This window comes from Myotis brandtii, unplaced genomic scaffold, assembly GCF_000412655.1.
Source record: "Myotis brandtii unplaced genomic scaffold, ASM41265v1 scaffold32, whole genome shotgun sequence".
NCBI classification, from domain to species: domain Eukaryota; kingdom Metazoa; phylum Chordata; class Mammalia; order Chiroptera; family Vespertilionidae; genus Myotis; species Myotis brandtii.
Genome location: NW_005362269.1, coordinates 6,156,444 through 6,177,548, shown reverse-complemented (window position 1 = coordinate 6,177,548; position 21,105 = coordinate 6,156,444). Strand labels below are relative to the sequence as shown.

The 21,105-nt window shown below is 40.4% G+C and overlaps 1 protein-coding gene across 1 annotated transcript in view; it reads left to right on the top strand.

The window, feature by feature from the left end:
• The window catches only part of LOC102244733 (hepatitis A virus cellular receptor 1 homolog), a 41,600-nt gene extending 29,951 nt beyond the window's left edge, over positions 1–11,649 (top strand). Inside the window, exons 6-11 of the mRNA XM_014543155.1 lie at positions 1,745–1,825; positions 3,567–3,668; positions 4,312–4,367; positions 7,639–7,747; positions 9,401–9,437; positions 11,071–11,649. Of these exons, the coding sequence (XP_014398641.1) occupies positions 1,745–1,825; positions 3,567–3,668; positions 4,312–4,367; positions 7,639–7,747; positions 9,401–9,437; positions 11,071–11,182 (497 nt within the window). The 3' untranslated portion in view covers positions 11,183–11,649. The remainder of the gene's footprint in view (positions 1–1,744; positions 1,826–3,566; positions 3,669–4,311; positions 4,368–7,638; positions 7,748–9,400; positions 9,438–11,070) is intronic.
• The last annotated feature ends 9,456 nt before the right edge of the window (positions 11,650–21,105 follow it).

The following is a 21,105-nucleotide window of genomic DNA, read 5'->3' as shown; positions in this document are numbered from 1 at the left end:
GCAGGCGGGGAACGTTGGAGTCCTCCGTCACTGAAGGAAGCAAGCCTCCCTTTCGCTTCCAGCTGCCTGGCTGCCGGCCGCCATCTTGGCTGGCAGTTAATTTGCATATCGCCCTGATTAGCCAATGGGAAGGGTAGTGGTCGTACGCTAATTACCATGTTTCTCTTTTATTAGATAGGATTTTTGTTGGAACAGTTATATCCAATTATTATATTATCTTTTCTATAGAAAACTTCACACTGATATAGTTGAGCAACTGGCTCTAAGATCATCCAGCCACCAGAGCTTAAACATTTATTCTCTGGCCACTTACAAAACTTTGCTGACCTCTGCATTAGATTAATGCAGCGGTTCTCAACCTGTGGGTCCCAACCCCTTTGGGGGTCAAATGACCCTTTCACAGGGGTCGCCTAAAACCATTGGAAAACACATATATAATTACATATTGTTTTTGTGCTTAATCACTATGCTTTAATTATGTTCAATTTGTAACAATGAAATTCGGGAACAACATGTGGAACTGTATTAAGGGTCGTGGCATTAGGAAGGTTGAGAACCACTGGATTAAAGCCTTCCATGCAATAGACACAAATATTTGTTGAAAAACAGTGTTTCCTCTTGAAGGCAATAATTGGCTCAATTCCAAATTAAAGTAGATTCTCCAAGGAAGAGCTTTCAAGTTATGGACTCCTATACAATGGACTCCTCTTTTATACTCAGTAGAGTTAGATTTAAAATATCTTCTTGTAGCCAGCCTGGTGTCACTCAGTGGTTGAGTATTGACTTATGAACCAGGAGGTCATGGTTCGATTCCGGTCAGGGCACATGCCCAGGTTATGGGCTCAATGTCCAGTGTGGGGCTTGCAGGAGGCAGCTGATCACTCATTCTCTCCCATCATTGATGTTTCTATCCCTCTCTTCCTCTCCCTTTCTGAAATCAATAAAAAAATATTTTTTTAAAAGGAAAGCTTATTATAAAAGAAAAATAAGGTTCTTGGTGAGAAAAGGGGCCACATTCTTGAATCAGGCCTTCATTGATCTGCATTTTTGCCAGGCACTGGGTTTGGGCTTAAGTCTAGTGTCAGCATTCTCTGGGAAGCTCTGAGACCTTCGGTGAGTGGTTTTGAATCCAACACTGTATCTGACCCTGGAAAGAGACAAAGTTACTACCTGTGGTCTAGTCCACCTTCCAGCCAATATATAAAGTGTCTGTGTGATCTTATCTATGCTAGTGGGTGTGAGTTAATCCTCATTTAGGGTGCAGGTCTCTTTGGAGGTTAACCTCAAGACCGAAATGAATGCCATGTATTAATTAATATCTTTTTAACTTTCTGGGCCTAGAAACTATTTATTAATTTAGTCATTCACCGCTGAGAGGACAAAGACAGGTCCAGGCTCTAGAGATTTTCCCCACCTCCGCGATATTGAAGAAGATACATAAATCTGATATGCGTGGTTGGTCTTCTCAGAGTGCTTCGGTGTTAATCTTGGGTATCCTTTATCCCCTCTGAACCTCCTCGTATATATTCTTGCAATACAGCTATCTCTGTTTTCTTTGGCTTTTCTTCAAGCCCTCCCCTGTAAGGATCTCATTAACCAAGGACAGGATGTCATAGTTCAGGGCAAATTAGTGACCACTTTTGCTTGGGGACATTCTCTGGTTGGTTATTTTGATGTAAAGGCCCAGCACAAAGCTCTTGTTCCCTGCTGCTTGATTAACCCTTGCTTTCATGTTGATTTCTAGCTCCAACCACAGTTCCAACACCACCTAAGGTCTTCAGCTCTGCTCCTAGCACTCCAGCGACCACGCAGAACCTTAAGACAGGTAAGGCCATTTGTTTCTGAGGCCAGAGGCCTTCTAGTACGAGGGTGGAAACCACCCAGGGCATGTGTTAAAACGTACAATTCAGGGTAAGGGTTCTTAGGTGGCTCCAAGCGAGGGTTTCATAGCATCTGTGAACTCCAGTCTCATAGCCAGATTTTGTAACTATAAGTATTTTCAAAATAGGAAAACTCACTTTTTTTCCTAAAATCATTATTGTTGAAAGTATTAAGATATTCCCTTTTGTTCCCCCATTGACCCCTTCCAGCCTGCATTCGCTCCCCTCCCCACCCTATGCCTTTCAGAAGGTTTGCTGACCTGTGATTTAGACTAATGCCTTGCATATAATAAACACTGACAAATATTTGTTGATTTATGTTTCTTGCACATCATAGCAAAGATTGGCTTGATTCCAAATTAAACTGTATCTCTCCTAAGAGTTTTAAACCATTGGCCTCCTGTGCAAAGGTTCTCTTTCTTCTAGTTATTCGAGTTGAGATTTTAGGAAGCTCCTAGTGGGATACAAAGATGCCTGATGAGGAAAAAGTACACATTGTTGATCAGTATTCATTGATGACGTTTTGTGCCAGGCACTGTGTTTGTGCTTACTTCCACTGCCATCTCTCTCTCTGGGTAGCTCTGAGACCTTCTGTAACTGCTTTGAAATCTTAAATCTGCTATGTCATGGAAAGAGCCCAAGTTATTACCTTTTTCATCTCTTAGTTGGGAAGGAATCATTGGTGGTCTAATTCACCTTTCAACCAAGTGTATAATGTATAAATGGTCTGTGTGATCTAGCATATACTTGTGGTGTGAGTTAATTTAGGTGCCGGGCTCCTGGGAGGGTATCCTCAGGACTGACTGAAATGAATGCAATTTATTGGGTAAACATTCTGGGCCTGGAACTACTGTTTAAATCTTAGTCATTCACCACAGAGAGGACAAAGTCAGTTCTTGGCCCTGGACACTTTCCCCACCTCACCAATGTGTAGAAGGATATGTAAATCTGATATGCATGGCTGGTGTCTTCAGAGTGCTTCCGTGCATAATCCGAGCAACCTTTTTCACATCTGAAGCTCCTGGAATCTATACTTTTCAATGCAGCTGTTTCTTTTTTGAAGGCTGGTCCTCAATCCCAGCCCGGTCAGATTCTAGTCATGGTCTACCAGGAACCTGGCCGAGGGTTGTAAATCATTACCAAGTTGAGAGATTGGGCAATGCAGTCACCTTGAAGAAACTTCAAGGCATTAAATATTGTGAGGGTGTATCCCGTGCCGGTACATATGTGCATCTCTCTGGAAAGATGTGTGGGTGGATAATCATGAACTTAAATGTCAGAAAATCCAGATTGGGGTTTTTGTGAAAAATGGGACAACAGAGTAGTGTTTTTCCCCAGGCCCTGTTCTATGAACATGAAATGTCATTTGTATGGATAAAAGCTTAATCGGGTGTCTTGCATACGATGCACTGTCATAGGCATTAAGCATTTAGAGAGATCTTAAGAGTATGAAAAGTGTGAAATAATTCTGTCTATAGATAACTATCTAAAACATTATCTATATCAGATTTACTCCTGATAATAAAATACCTAGATAGAAGTGTAATGCCTCAATGTTATCTTTGAATAAATTTCTAAGAAACAGTTGAAGGTAATTCTCAATTTTAGGTTTGTTGCCAATTTTTGTTGGTGTTGGAGATTTTTCTCTACAAATAGAACAGAGCTCTTGCATCCCTTTTATTTCAGAAACCACTTCATCTTCTCCAGTGCAGACAACAGAAACCCCGCCTATTACACCACAGGAAACAAGTACGACCAGCTCATCGTTGAACTCTTCTCGTCCAACAGGTAACTTAATTTTATTTCCTGAAAACCTACATTCAAAATTTGAAAGTCTTTGACTTGTAGTTAAGAGCACATATTGCCACAGTAGCCCCTCTAATCTGCTATGTGACTGAAACAAATGTCTTACCCTCTCTGAATCTGTTTTCTTCATTTCTAAATGGATGGAACATCACTGATCATGCAGAATCCTTGTGAGGATTAAATGGGATGAAGAGCTTAGGACATAGGTATAGGGGGGTAAGTGATAGATACAATAGCAACTATGACTATTACGTAGATGTCCAGAGTACATACCGGTGGCACTTTTAACCTGGTTCCATGATTGACCTCTGTGCTCCTAAAATTATAGGTAAAACCTTATATATAATGGAATTTTTGGCCCATAAAGAAGGAAAAAGTGGTCCATTTTCACAGGGTCCATGAAAAAATTGTTAAGAATCACACCTTACAGAATAGATTAATAAATGCTAGTAATTTGGTTTAATTCTTGCAACGCCTGCTGCATTTGGCCATAGATATATTTTTTGGCTACATTTTTTATTCATCATTTCATTTATAGCCAGGAAGCAATGCACATATATTTCATGTTAGTAGCGAAAATTCCATATATTTTATAATTCTAACCAGTTTTCTTTTTGTTGAACAGATGGGAATAGCACTGTGACCCAGCCTTCAGATTACGGTTGGCAATACAATGAAACTGTAAGCAAATTCCTTCTTATTTTATTAACCATATTCACTTGTATGTCTCTCTGGAATCATGTTATATTTAGAGATTACTTCTGTAAGGCTACCCCACAGATTAATTTTTTCAGGTTAAGAGACAAAGAAGAAAAGAATTTGTTTCTTAAATAGGGGTCCTTTGATTAATTGGTAAAGTTCATTTGGATATAGGTAGACCAGCTTGTTCGAGATGCCTGATAAGTGATGTTTTACTCACACACATACACACAACACTCACACACTATAGACTTTCTCCTGGCCAAAAATTTGAACAAAAAAGAATGAACTAATTCAAGGAGAGTGAGCTAATATAACATTCCCAGGAAGACTTCAGTTAACATTAAGGGGAAAACATGCTTTGAGTCACTGTGCTGGCATGGAGGCTGTTCCAAACAAAAATATTATGTAAGTGAAAGTATGCTTGCTTTGACATATGCCCCCAAATATCCTTTTTCAACCTGAATGCCTTCCATATAGAAATTTTGAGGCCAACGCTGAGATTTTCTCTATCTGAATCTCCCTATAGGATGACTTATTTTTATTATTTTTTAAAAAATATTTTTATTGATTTCAGAGACAAAGGGAGAGGGAGAGAAAGTTAGAAACATCAATGATGAGAGAGAATCATTGTTTGGCTGCTTCCTGCATTCCCCACATGGGGATCAAGTCCACAAACTGGCCATGTGCCCTTCCTGGGAATCAAACCGTGACCTCCTGGTTCATAGGTTGACACTCAACCACTGGGCCATACCGGCCGGGCAGGATGACTTATTAAGATGTGAATATCTCAAACAACTTTGTGATTTTGAAAGATGTACTTCTCCACAGTGATTTTGAAACACGTATAAGGGTCATCCCTAGTCTCATGATGCTCATGAAAGTCTCTCCTTTGCAAATAAGTTAGGCTAAATTATCAATAGAACCTTGTTCTTTTGACTCTCTGATAGAAACCACCTTCCTTTATATGTTTAAATAACTCTTGGAAGCAACTATCAAAAGAGTTTGAGGTCTGAGAACAATCCTCGTCCAAATGGTGAGAAATGACAACCCAGCTGTAATAAAAGAAATTCAAGCTCAGGCAAAGTGGGATTATTTAGGGTCAAATGAGTTTATGTTGTATTGTCTTAGTGACAGTTAGAATACCACATAGGCATAACATGAAAAATGTTAACAACTTATATGCCTAGACTCTGATCTGATAGATGTGGGCTGAATTTGTATATACCTCCTAAATATCAGAACCGCCACTATGGAAATGATTGCTATTTGGCCACACTTATACTGAATTAAAAACACACACATTCTGAACGGTGAACTTGTTCTTGATCTCAGCTACTTGTAGGACAGTTTTGCTTAGCAGCAAGTAGAAGCAATTTGGATGCAAGTTCATAGCAGGTTGTAGCGGAATTATGGACTGTTTGTGCCTTATTTCTGAGGATGTCAGCATGTCTGCTTGGTATCTTGAAAACATGCAACATGTATTTTGACCCAATAAGTAAACTTCTAGGACATATATTAAGGAGAAAATTGAACAAATACATGAAGTTATATGAGAAAAGATGTTCATTGCTGCTATTTATAATCATGAAAATGTTATAAAAGAACCTCAATCCTCAACAGTAAGGGATCAAGTACTTTATTAAGCTCACCTACATATTGCTATTAAGAATGTATCTTGTGTTAACTGACTGAACAATAATTCAAATAGAGTATCCTAGAAAAAACACACTTGGGCTTCTTTGGAGTTTGGCTGGCGGCTCTCAGTATTGCCAAAGGCCCCGACTCACCCTTTCTGTCTTATTTCAGAGCCCTCACATTCTATGCACAGCTCTTTATCTACAGAGGCCTGAAAACACCCTGGGGTTCAATGTTGTGTTTGGGAATTATTTTGCCAAGGCCTTTTGAACACTAGTGTCCCAATGAAGTGCTAAAAACAGTAATACCTTTCAGAAAAAAAATTTCAACTGATACTTTAGAGAGACACACACAGAGAGAAACATCAATCTCTTGTTCCACTCATTTATACATTCATTGTTTGCTTCTTGTATGTGCCCTGACTGGGAACTGAACCCACAACCTTGGTGTATCAGGACAATGCTCTAACCAACTGAGCTACCCAGCCAGGGCCAAAGACCCTATTAAATCAAATAGGCACAGAAACACAGGTTTGGAGAAGCTAAATAATTTGTTGAGGGTCCTATTGAGTAAGTGACTAGGTAAACGAGTCAGGATCCGGACTCCAGAGATTAAACTTTCATGCAGCAAGCAGCTAAATCCTTCTCACTGATCTTCCACTTACTTTCTGTTACAATATCTACCCTGTTGGATCTTTTTAGTATTAGAGCTAAGCTATGAAAAGGGGCCTGGCATGATGCCTGGCATGTTTTAAACTTATTCTAGGAGGGGGATCCTTATGAACTGCACCAGGAGATTTAAGCAAAATTTGCATTTCCACCCAATTGCACATTTTAAGTTCACTGTTAATCAGGGCCTGTCTGGGAGCAGCTGCTCTTAGGCCCATTTATAATGGCATAGATAGAATTTTGGATTTTATTTAATAACATAAGGACTGTATCAAAGACCAAATTCAATAATTGAGCACATTCAGATAGCATCAGATACCACCACCAAGTGAACTTATATGTGAACAAAAATTGTTTTCTTTAATTTAAGGGGATATAGCTTATTGAATTAAAAAAAAAACCAATATGGGTATTTACATATAATAAAGAGCACCCTTTGAACTGTATACTCTGAGCTTTGACAAACACATACAACCATAAAAATCTCACTCTAAGCATATATAAGATATTTCCACATCTCAAAATACATACTGAATTTTAGATTGAGAATTTCACCAGGGTTACAACCTCAGGAGATCATTTGGTTTTGCACGTCATGATCTAGAACAGCGGTTCTCAACCTGTGGGTCGCGACCCCTTTGGGGGTTGAACAACCCTTTCACAGGGGTCACCTAAGACCATTGGAAAACACATATATAATTACATATTGTTTTTGTGATTAATCACTTTGCTTTAATTATGTTTAATTTGTAACAATGAAATTGGGGGGTCACCACAACATGAGGAATTGTATTAAAGGGTCGCGGCATTAGAAAGGTTGAGAACCACTGATCTAGAAAAAGACAAGAGCCAATAAAGACAAATGTGTCTGAGTATGTTATTTTAAGAAATGTTTTCTGCCCATAATTCTAACAAGATGCTTTTTCAATCTGCTTATATTTCCTTAGGACACAATCTTGAAACAAAATACACAGAGGAACACCAGTAAGTTGTACATTGGACTCTGCATTGCTGCCATGATATTGCTCACCATTTTGGCTGCCATACTTACCAAAAGTAAGTCGTTTGACCATTGTGCCTGAGGGAACAAAGTGAGGGTTCTGGAGCCAAACTACCTGGGTCCAAGGAGCTTCACACACCATGTACTTTTGATGTCACATAACTTCCCTGTTTCATAGCCTTGTTCCTTTTGTTTCTTAAAAATATTGGCCTGTAAAGAAAAAAGGAAATTAAGTTCTCCACAGGAGAAATAAAGCACTAAGAAATAAGAGTTTGTTGGGTGGAGCTGGGATTTGGAAGGCAACAAACCACTGTACTAAGCAAATTTGTTCTCTCTTCTTCCTTCCTTGCCCTCAAGACCCCGTTTTTGATCCTATGAAGGATAATATTGTTGAGAGTCTTACAGCACTCACTTAGCGGAAGAGGCAAATGAGACATTGGATGGGAAACAGATTTTAGGCAAGGCTAGACCAGCGGGTTTCAAAAACTAGCCATGCCAGCCTCCATGAAAGAACCACAACCGTCCATTTTTTAAAATCCTATGTAATAAAAGGGTAAAATGCAAAAAGACTGAATGGCAGAACAACCAAACAACTAATCAAAGCGTAATATGCTAATGATATGCTAAGGCTGCTCAACCGCTCACTATGTCATGCACTGATCACCAGGGGGCAGATGTTCTGACTAGTAGGTCAGCTTGCTGCTGGGGTCTGGCTGATCAGGACTGAGCGAGATGGGCTGGACATGCCTTGGAGCCCATCCACCATCCCTCCCTGTGGGGTCCCTCAGCCTGGCCTGCACCCTCTTGCAATCCAGGACCCCTCTGGGGATGTTGGAGAGCTGATTTCAGCCCAATTCTGCAGGCCACTCCCCTTGGGAGGGCGCCAGATGCAGGGTTCATGACTGGTGAGCACTGCTGTGGCAGCGTGAGCCTCTCCCTATCGGGACTGATTGGGTGCGAGCCTGCGGCAGGCATAGCAGGGCCAGGATGAGTGGGAGTGGCAAGTGGGAGTGGCAATTAAGAGCTGCAGGCAGCGTTGGACTTCGGGTTTTGGCCTGATCCCTGCAGGCCACCTAGAGGGACCCCACCTGTGCACGAATTTGAGCACCGGGCCTCTAGTGAAATATAATCATTAATAACTATATTAAAATAAGTTTGGGCATGTGTGTGAATACACTAAACCATTAATAAACATGAGATAGTTAACACACTGGGGCTCCTTTGGGTCCTACAGAGTCAAAAGGAGTTACCTGAAACTATAGGGAAGCGTGTAATCTGAGTTTTGTTTTCCTTTTTAAAAAACCATTCTTCTAGATTTAATTTTTTCAGCACTGTCTCTGTTCAGAATTTGTTCATTTTAGAGTCATTGCAGTCCTGGTGGAGTGACTCGATTGTTTGGAGCATTGTTCTGTACACAAAAGGGTTTCAGTTTCAATTCCTGGTCAGGGCACATACATAGGTTTCAGGTTCTATTTCTGGTCAGGGCGCGTTCAGGAGGCAATCTATTGATTTTTCTCTCTCAGATCAAATTCTCTCTCTCTCTTTCTTTCTCTGTTTATCTTTAAAATGAATAAGAAAATCCCAACATATCCTCAGGTAGGGATTTAAAAAACGAAGTTATAGCAGAAATAATGTACATGTTTTGGAAAGGTCTCATGAATTCTTTGGCTGACGTATTTTATTTTTTCTTTAACTCCTTCCCAATTTAGAATATTTATGTGGGAAAAGAATGGTGTTGCAAATAAGGTAAGCTTGAAAGGTTTGTGTCAATGCTTTTTGATGTTCATACTCTAATAAAATAAAGAAAAAATCCTCTCTGTTCCTCTCCTCTTTCTCCTGAACTCTCCATTTTACACCCTGGATCCTAAAAATTCTAGTTCAATGAGTGCCTCCATCACTGTCCACACCTTCCAATGATATTTTTAGCTTTCTCTATTTCCCTGAAACTACTACGGAAACAGCACCCCAACCCTAAGCTCTCAGAGCAAGAGAACTAAATCACAATAGTGTTTGATGAAATGACATTTGGATGAGTTGTTTGGTTTGTTCTTGATTTCATTCAGTGCTTTGCTTACTGAAAGCCTATTCTATTCCAAAGAGATGAACAAAACAGACACAACACAGAAGCAAGTCACCAGGGTCCTTTTAGTGCTTCCAGGCAGAAAGCATGGGGAATGTAGACCAGGGTAGTGGGCTGTGTGAGTGAGCCTGATGGAGTAGGAGGCCACTGGCAAAGATCTGGAGGAAGACAACTCCAGGCTGAAGCAGTCCCCCACCCCCTGTCGTTCCACCCCAGCATGCTCTGCTGCTTTACATTGCACATCAGGCCTCATTGGCATTTGATTTATAATTTTTATAAATATAACCTATTGTCCAGTTAAAGTTTAAATCTCCTTTACTTTCAGTGGTCATTTAAACAAACAACGGTAATGATATGAAACCACTACATACCACCAATCCCAAGTAGCCTGCTTCTTTTAGTGCAGTTAGGGCTTTAAGTAAGGTCTATCTTTGATTCATCAGCCATCCCTCTGAGGCTGCCATTCATTATTTCTAGTTCTGTTTTGTTGGATGTTATTCTTTCCTATGTCTTAGTTCCATGAGCCAATCCACAGACTTTGCCTTGCACAATAGCCAACACATTGTAAGTGCTCCATAAATGTTGGCTTCTATTATTGCAATCATTCCTGCATAGCAATAAACCTGTGGCATAGGTATTATTATTCTCACTTGGTAGATTGGAAAACAGGTTCACACCACACAGCAGGTAAAAGACTCAATCTGAGGTGTTTTGGAGTCTAGAACCCATATTGTAGAAGGTTTGACTACCTGCTTCTAACAATGGAAGGAAAAAAATACTCCTTATAGGCAGAAAAGCATGATTTCTGTCCTTTCACTGTCAACTTTTTTTTACATCCACCTCTTATCAGTTAATTATTAAAGGAAATATTTATTGTAGAAAATATTGTAAAATATTAAAAAGAAAGGAAAAAAAAAAGAGAGCATTTATGATGACACCTTTGGGGCAGCTCTTTCACACTGACTCATTTTGAGCTGTTGACACCTAAATTGATTCTCACATGTATGCCTGGTTCCTTTAATGATCTGAGTTGAGTGAAGACTCTACATTTCATATCATTTCTGGGCAGGCTCAGGTAATAAAAACCATCACTGTGTACAAATTATATATCAGCAGCTATATCAAAACTCTACACATAACCATTTTATATTCTTGGTGTGTGAGTATGTTATGAAAGTCATCTAATTCATGGCTTTCCCATTCTGACCATAAAAACACAGTAGTATTTTTGACACCATGATCCAGTACATTATTTAGAAGTGATCTGCTTTTCACTTACTCATGTTATTCTTTTTGTAGCAAAGAACCTCAGACCGGAACTTCCCAAAATGGAACTGCAGTGCACTACCAAGCACAGGAAAATATTTACTTTGAGAACAGTCTTTACAACATGCCTGAAGACCCAGCATAACTCCAAGGCTTGAGGTCCTTGACTGCAGAAGGCAATGACCAGATCTCACCATGTCTGTCCTTTTAAGCTCCAGGATGATTTTTATGTCAATATTTCATAGCGTTCCAACATGTCTGTGATGTTAATGTCTTTAGCTCTCACTGCATAGTCAACCTCATTGGTAATTAGTCTTAATTTTTTATACTAAAATTGGCTCAATCTTTCTGGTCATAGCAGAGCCCTCTCCTAAATATGAACTGAACACTTTAGAATTGTTTATTCTGTTTCAACCTTATGAATCCTGTATCCATCAAGACTTCTCATTGGGTTGACATGAAATGAACCAATACCTTGGTCACTAAAACTGTCACAAAGAGGGGAATAGGACTTAAAATCAGCAAATTCGATTTGGAACTTAAATGAATTCACTTGGAAGCATTTCATGATTAACTCTTTTTTTTTTAAATCTTGTAATCAGCCCTAACCGGTTTGGCTCAGTGGATAGAGCGTCGGCCTGCGGACTGAGGGGTCCTGGGTTCGATTCCGGTCAAGGGCATGTACCTGGGTTGCGGGCACATCCCCAGTGCGGGGTGTGCAGGAGGCAACTGGTTGATGTTTCTCTCTCATCGATGTTTCTAACTCTATCCCTCTCCCTTCCTCTCTGTAAAAAATCAATAAAATATAAAAATAAAAAAAATCTTGTAATCAAAACTTTACATTTCTTAAGTTCCCCCAAAGGTTTCAAATTATGGAGGCACACAGATTTTTATTTCCTTCATGGGGAATAAAGTCAGTGTGATTTCACCATTAGATCTGTTTGTTCATCGCTCTGAAAATATGAGGTTTTAAGTACTTTCCTTGGGGCCAAGCTGGGGCTTTTAAGAGAAGAAGCTAGGATGGTGAGTGGAGCAAGTAAATAGGTGGAGAAAATCAATGGCCATTTGATTTAATACATGTGTGCTACTTCTGCTACATCTGTGCCACATATAGACAACCATCAGGGATTCACTAACTTTTTTTAGAGTGATGCAGTACAGAGATAAATAAAAGGGCAAAAGAAAGGGAGAGGTTAGGGCAAAAGGCCTCTGCCTTAGAAAAGTAAGTGCAAATCTAATAGTGCTGTTTGAGAGTGTTACTAGTTTCAACTGGAATTCTAAATTGTCCCCAAACCACTTTGATTATTAAAATTATTTTAGAAGGATGAATTTTTTTATATCATTAATTCCAATGCTGTTCCTTTTCCACAAATGAATTAAATTTTTGGTTTTGCCAAGATAGTTAAACAACACAAAAAAGGTAAGAATATTTTTAGCCACCAGAAACATTTTCTTCCTTCATATCAGAAACATTTCGACATGAATAGTTCACAAGGCTGGGCAGTAATTTCAATTTGAAATAATTCACACTTGAGGTTTAGTGCTACCCACACTGTAGTGGCCTAGAAGGCCAGAGTGCTTGTTTTTGAAGGCAAAGTTTTGGCATGTAGCTATAAAACTCTAGAAGGTTAATAACACCTCTGAAAAAAAGGTTATAGGGGCAAATAATATTGTTGAGCATTGTCTACTGGGTTTCCCAAATAGGGTGAGATTAATATGGGTTATACATTTTTGTTCAAACCACAGCGTTTTTCTTTTAAATTCAAGACAACATGCAGGAGGCAGCTGATGTGTGTTGCACATTGATGTTTCTCTCTTCTCCCTCTCTCTCTTTAAAAATCAATAAACTATTCTTATAAATAAATAAATAAACAAACAAACAAACAATCAAGCTCATGTGGCTGCAGCAAAGTGAATGAGGAGGTTTGGAAAGAGATTAGCTGGAGACATGGGCACTTTCTCACAGGGGCTGGATGCAAAGGGCCCTATGAACACATCTGTTTGAGAAGGGTCCCACTCTTAGGAACAAAACACTTTTCATGTAAAGGGTTAAACATTCTATGCACCACCAAATTATACTTTCATTTGTTAACATGCTATCTGGAAGTAAAGAAATAATTTGTCTTTTGCTCTCCCCCTAATCAAAGGCTTTGGTCAGTTGGTTTTGGACAGCTTTGAGCAGTCTGGAGATACACATCCTCCCAAGACTATCTCTTCTTTGACTCTTGATTACATCAGTTTTTCTGAGAAAATAGAAAAAAGTCATGACTTCATCTAGAGAAAAGGTAATGGTAGCCATCAAAATGTAAGGTGGTGCCTTAATGGCCTTGACTACGAAATGTCAGTGTGGTGTATCTGGGACTTAGAATACCTGGGAATCTAATTGTAAACTTCCCTTAGGGCAGCAGTTCTCAACCTGTGGGTCGCGACCCCTTTGGCGGTCGAACGACCCTTTCACAGGGGTCGCCTAAGACCATCCTGCATAGCAGATATTTACATTACGATTCCTAACAGTAGCAACATTACAGTTATGAAGTAGCAACGAAAATAATTTTATGGTTGGGTCACAACATGAGGAATTGTATTTAAAGGGCCAGAAGGTTGAGAACCACTGCCTTAGGGCCTTTGGAGCTCTGACTTCAGTGTGTAGTGGCTATTGGTGTCTTTACCCAATGTCCCCTGAGCCCTTTGTCACCCTAGCCTCCAGTGTACTAGTAATTTAAAAAACCAAGATCTGCTCTGCTGGTATGGCTCACTGGTTGAGCATTGACCTATGAACCAGGAGGTCATGGTTCTATTCCTGGTGAGGGCACAAGCCTGAGTTTGTGAGCTCGATCCCCAGTGTGGGGCATGCAGGAGGCCGCTGATCAATGATTCTCATCATTGATATTTTTTCTCTCTCTCTGTCCCTTTCCCCCTCTCCTCTGAAATAAATAAAAATATATTTAAAAGTAATAAAAAGCCAAGATCTGATTGTGTTCCATATTAGCTGAAAATTCTCCCACTGCTTGCCAGTGGGTAAAAGACCTTAGTCCGTAGTAAGCTCCTCACCACTTTCCCCTTGCCTGCTTCATGCAACCCCTCCCAGATGTACTCTAGTGGAGAGAAACTCCTCAAATGTCCACTCTCACTCTGAAGCTCAACCCATCTTTGGGGAAAGCTTGTCTCCTGTATTTTCACTGGGCATATATTTAAGGTTCATTCGAAATGTCACCTCTTAAGCCCTGCTGGACCTCATCCCTCTAGCCAGAATTAATCTTCTCTTGTGAACACTTCTGTGGAGCCTTTTTTAGCCACTAGACAAATATGCCAGGCATGGTGCTATTGCCTAGCTTGGGTCATTCTGCATGAGGCCAGGGCCCTACCTAGCATGTGGAGCACATCTGGGTGAATTATAGACACACACCCCTTTTTCTGGCTGGCACAGCCCCTGAGCCAGGGCAAAGGCTTGTCAAATGGAGTCTGTCCAAACTACTAGTACAAGCATAAATAGTGACTATAGTGACCCTATAACTTAGTGCTTTAATTAGAGATGTGTAGGTTGAGAACGCTTTGTATATTGAGCTCTTTGAGGGAAGTGTATTCAGTTTCTCAGCACCCAGCTTACACATAGCAGGTGCTTAGTACATACCTATGAAAATTGGGGAATACATTGAAAGAATGTTTCCTAGAACCTCCCTGTGTGTGCTGGGGAAGAGGAGGCAGGGGAAGACCTATATTTCTTTAAAACTTTTTATGAGATAGAAACCACTCTCTTCTGGAGTCTGCGTGAACCTCAAGGATTCTCTGAGACCCGTGCTTTGCAACCTTGGCTGTACATTAGAATCACCTGGGAAGCGTGGCCAACTACGCATGCCCAGACCAAGTCAATAAGAATCTCAGCTGGGGGGCCAGAGAGTCTTTCTTTTTTTCTTTTTTTTTAAAAAAATCTTCCAAGGTGATTTCAATGTGTAGCTGAGGCTGAGAACCATTGACCTGGAAGGACTTGGCAAGGGAAGGTGAGAACTTGCGCTCTTGTTCTGTGTGAAGAGAGCTCTGCAAAACATAAAAGGTACAGACTAAAACAATATCGACAGCGGGCTGGGACAGGTGGGCAGACGCTGGGTGATAGATCTTTCCTGTGTCTGGCTTGCATGGCAACAGCATTATTGGTGGCAGCCCTGGGAAGGAAAACATGGAGGCTGCCACGTGTTTGAAAGCTCAGGAAGCCAGCCCGCAGCTGTCTAGCTGACTGTCCCTGGGCTTCCTGAGGGCTAAACGTTTTCTTCCACAAGTTGTAAAAATAAGCAAAGAAAAAGTCCCTTTGGCCTGTGAGGGTTTGCTCTAAGGTAACCTTTTTTGTCTTATACTGTGGACTGCTGAGATGGGGTTTGCTCTGTCTGGCAAATGCTGAATCTGCTGAGCCTAAAACAGTACGTACTTGGAGGATGACTGATGCACACATTTCTCAATGAACTTAATTTTTTAGAGCAGTTTAAAGCTCACCAACAAAGTTGAGTAGAAAATACAGATTTTCCCAAGTAACTCAGCATGCTCATCATTAACACCTTTCCCAAGTGGGGTACATTTGGTACAGTTGTGAATCTCTTCTAAGAAAACATTGTTTATATATTTATTGATTGATTGATTTAGGATTAAGAGCCACTTTATTCTTTTTTGGTTCATTTTCTTTATTTTTTATTTTTCAACTACTGTTTACCTTTGATATTATCTTGTGCTGGTTTCAGGTGTACAGCATAGTGGTTAGACAATCATATACTTTAAAAAGTGTTCCCCCAATACTTACCTGGCACTTTACATGGTTATTACAATATTATTGACTGGATATTCATATATGCTATACTTTACATCCACATGACTATTTTATAACTACCAATTTTTTAAAAAACCAATTTGTACTTCTTAATCCCTTCATCTCTTTCACCCAGTTTACCACTCCCTTCTTCCTCTGGCAACCAGCAGTCCTCTCTTTGCATCTATGAGTCTGTTTCAATTTTGTTTGCTTGTTCATTTTGGAGAACTTTTTGTTAGATAATCAGGGAATTTTATATGAACTGCAAGAATTAGGTGCAATTGGATAGTACAAGATGAAGATACAAGGAGGGGCATCGTAATGTTTGCAGTAATTTTTTTAAAGGTCAGAAGTCACTGCAGGCCTGCACTCAATTCTAGAACTCTTCCTGGCAGGCAGAAAGGACTTCTTAGAGAGAGAACAGTAAACTCGGTCCTGTCAGGGGCAGGAAGTTGGCAGAGTGACCCTAGCAAATGCCCAGCGAGAGAGCCCTGGCCAGAATGTTAGCTGAATTTTTGTTCCTTTTTAGCAGCTTTATTGAAAGATAATTCACATACCACATTCTGTTTCCTAAATATCAGCCCTGAATCCATGGTTATTTGACTCCGCCTTACACTTGAATATGGGCATTTGCTGGATGTTATTAGTTATGTGGGCAGACATATCAAGGGCAAATACCAAGTTCGTGAAACATGGTTTATAGTGGAACAATCTGGAGCTTAGGAACTTGTGTTCTCATTTGAAATTACCAATCCTGTGCCTTTGGGCAAATCAAGCTTCTCAGGTCTCAGTTTCTCTGTCTATAAAATGAAGAGGTTGACTGCTATCTCTTGAGTAACTGTGAGCTCTGTGGTGCTCTGAAAGTGCACACACTGAACAAGCTGGAGGTTTATATTAAATGCATTTGATGGCACAAAGGTGGTGACAAGGAAATGCAGGAAGGAAAGACAGAAGAAGGCCATGGGTTTGGAGAAACTCTTCAGTCTGTGATCTCACTTGCCTTTTGTAAAGAACCCTTGGCATCTAAGTTTCTAAGACAAAAGTCACTCTCCCAGGGCTGAGACTGCTTGGGTCTGAGATGTTAGCTCGGTGATGGAGAGTGTGGCGGTAATTCAATATTTTCCATCAATTGATGGCTGAAGCCTCTGGGGTGGGTGGGGAGGGGACCTGTGTATATGAGATGGAATAGAATATTGAGGTCCCCTTAATTTTACCCACAGGAGGGGAGAAAGAGCATTGGTGACAAGACTGTGTCTTCCCTAAGTGGAAGAGTTTAAGAGTTCAGCTAAAAGTAAGAATATTAACACAAATTCCTCTTTTGGTAAGTTTTATAAATGAGGAAACAGATCCATCAAGGTTATATGATGTAGGCCAATTTGAGTTAAAGCAAGGCTAAGAATTGGGTTATGATGGAGTGGAAGGGGCCCATAAATGTAAGGGTAATGAACATGCCATTCATTGTGGTTTTCTCCAGCTCCTAGTCCAGTGCCTGACACATAGTAGGTGCTTCATAAGCAATGGTCATCACTGACCAATTGACTGACTTTCTGAATGAATGCATGTGTTTCCACCTTGTGTTCCTTGGTAACCAGCTGGACCAACACATGATCCATTTCAAGCAGAGGAAAAAAATAAATTGATATATCTATGATGCAAACAGTATAACTGAGTAAACAATGAAATGAAATGTCTCTAATTCATAATATTAATTGAAAAAAAAGAAGAACAATGTGTATAGTAGATTTCTTTTTGTCTGCTTGTGTAACAGGGTATGGGCCTAAACAGATGGTTCTTAATATATAGACTCTGGGAAGGGGAGATTGGAAATGAAAAAGAGTGGAGAATATATTTTCTATACACATTTAGACTGTTTGACCGTGTATCTATATTATTTAACAGGTAATTAATTTTAAACCTCAAAATAGCCAAACATTAGCTTCTTATTCAAGCAAGCGTTTTTATTCATTATGTGCCTGGTGCTTTAAGAAAAAAGGAGATAAAAGGAGAATGGTGTTAGCACACTTGTCCTTCATTGATGAACTGATAACTAGTCCAGAGAGCTGAACTGTTTTCCTGGCCAAAAATGAATGTTTCATTTTCTGACTCTTTCCATCAGCCCTGCCCTCCATTGTTCACAGGACTGGACCACAAGTCTCTTCTAGAACATTGGTTCTCAAAGTGAGGTTCCAAGACCAGCCATGTCAGCAATTCCAGGGAATTTGTTAGAAATACAAATTTTTAGTCCTCACCCCAGACTGAGTAAATCAGGAATTCTAGTAATTGAGCCCACACATCTGTAGTTTTTAATATATATATATATTATTTCAGAGAGGGAGGAAGGAAGAGGAAGAGAGAGAGATAGAAACATCAGTGATGAGTGAGAATCATTGATTGACTGCCTCCTGCACACCCCCTACAGGGGATCAAGCCTGAAACCTGGGCATGTGCCCTGACTGTGAATCGAATTATGACCTACTGGTTAATAGGATGAAGCTCAACCACTGAGCCATGCTGGTCTGGCCACATATCTGTGTTTTAACCAGACTTCCCAGTGGTTCAGACACCCCCCAAGTCTGAGAGTCTTGCCTTAGTGGATCCTCCTTTAAACTGGAGAGCAGCAGTGGTTTCTTTACTCTGCAAGCATTACTTGCACTTTTCCTGAAGTGGACCAGTCTCACTCATCGCCTGCATCTTGCTCTCCTTTTCTCTTTATCCAGGGTCTTTGGAAGGGTCACGCACAGCCGAGGTGGGCAAGAATGCTTATCTGCCCTGCCACTACTCTCCAACCAACTCGGAGAACCTGATATCTGTGTGCTGGGGCAGGGGACCCTGTCCTGTGTCTCAATGTCAGAGTATGGTGCTCAGTACTGATGGAATGGACTTGAACTCCCAGAGATCCAGCAGATACCAGCTAAGGGGGATGACCACAAAGGAGATGTGTCATTGACCATAGAGAATGTGACTTTAGCCGACAGTGGGATCTATTGCTGCCGTATCCAATTCCCAGGCCTAATGAATGATAAAAAATCAAACCTGAAGTTGGACATCAAACCAGGTGGGTGGACTTTGCATGTATTCTTTATGAATAATTACCTGAAGATCGTATTAAATATACCAATTGTTCTCACTTCTGTCCTTCCCAATGACAGTCCTGGTGGTGGTCCCCTAAGACTTACTGGCCCAGCCATATTTAATTCCTTCATCTATATTGAAACTTATGGATAGGATCTATATAATGGCAGGAAAGGCCTAGATCAATAGACTACTCTTTAGATTCACTTGAGGGCTTCTTAGCACCAATAGATGCCGGAGCTCTACCCACAAACCTGAGAAACCAGTGTCTCTGGAGGTAGAGCCTGAGCACTGGGAGTTTACAAAGTCTTCCCCAGGTGCTGCTCCCCCGCCTGAAGCCAGGATTGAGACCCACTGAAATGTGGGTGTGCACGGGGGTGCATGTGCTTGTATGTTTTAAGGTTTATGGAGCATGTACTTGTGGCTGATGGAGCTGAATTCAACTCCAGTTCTGCCGCTTACTAGCTATGTAATGTTGCACCAGTTACTTAAACTGTTTGACCTTCTCCTCTATGAAATATGGTAATACCTATCATATAGGCCATTGGAAGGATTTTAGGAGATGTATTATGAAAAGCATTTAGTGTGTGGCTATTAGTTCTATTATTAACAGTTAGACTGTGACAATGATGACAGTTCTTAAAATGTGTAACAAACATTTTTAAAGTGTGGTATACTCTCAAGGAAGGTGTCCAGGTTTGAAGGTGAGCATGTGTTTCTCTTTATTTGTTTTCCTTTGGATTCTTTGAAACAAGCTCTCTGCTCTCAGGGAAGCCTCATCCTTACATTGCTTTCTGACACTAGCCAAGGTCACCCCTGCTTGGACTCCCTGGAGAGCTTTTACTACAGTCTTTCCAAGGATGTTCACTACTGAGGAACATGGCTCAGGCAATGTTACATGGGCGTAGGAGGAAGCCTTTAGTTCAGTGATGGCGAACCTTTTGAGCTCGGCGTGTCTGCATTTTGAAAAACCCTAACTTAACTCTGGTGCCGTGTCACGTATAGACATTTTTTGATATTTGCAACCATAGAAAAACAAAGACTTATATTTTTGATATTTATTTTATATATTTAAATGCCATCTAACAAAGAAAAATCCACCAAAAAAATGAGTTCGCGTGTCACCTCTGACACGCGTGTCATAGGTTCACCATCACTGCTTTAGTTGGTTTCTGAGTTCAGAGGATTTCAAATAAATGGAATTTGGAAAAAGTGAGGAAATGGTTTAGGAATTGATGCATGGATGTTTCTGTATATGAGCTAGAATTTGAGGTAAAAAAAAAGGAAGGTGTTTGAGATAAACCTGTGCTGGGAAGAATGAGCCCCGGGCTAGGATTCTTGTTTAGTCACACACTAGCCCAGGGTCAGTGAACGAGGCCAATGACATAGCAGTGTTGTTTGCGCATTGATCACAGGAATATGGTCTATGGGTTGATAAGGGCAGTGATAACACTCACTATCTTTTTGAGTTCTGCCTAGGCCTGGATGTTAGGGAACATTCTAGTATGTGTAAAGGGGTTTGAAGGGAGAGTAATGAGGACTGAAAAGAGTCTGACATTTTGCGCGCGCACACACACACACACACACACACACTCCAAAATTATAGATACTTACAGAAATAGATGAGCAAGTTCTTTTTGATTTGTAATCTCTTTCCTAGCAGTTGCTCAAGAAAATCTTATAACTGAGGTGACAGGTTTTAAGTCATCAAAGCCATATATTGGCATTCAGTAATGCCCAGCAATCCTATATCTTTCTAGTGTGCTCTGAGATGAACATCCAAACCTCACTGCCATTCAAACCTCCCTCATTTCTCCCTCAATTATGAAATATCAAAGACCTGTTCCATCTGCTTTGCCTTAGCCAATACTTCATTGAATCTCCTTTCCTCCTTCTCTCTAGAATTATCTCATGCTTTCTATTTATGCTATTTTCACTGGTATAAAAACATGCTCTAGTTTATACATTCCTCCCCCAGCTACTACCATTTTTCTGCTCTCCTTCACAGCCATATTTCTCAGAAGAGTTGTTCCTATTTCTCACCTGCCCCCATACTTGTCAACCTACTATATAGCTTCTACCCCCAAAGCACCATGGAAATACTTTAGTCGAGCTCACCAATGACCTTCCTTTTGTTAAATGCAATAGACACCTCTGTCTTCATTGTAATCAATCTTTCAGCAATAATTAAGTTGGTTCTCATT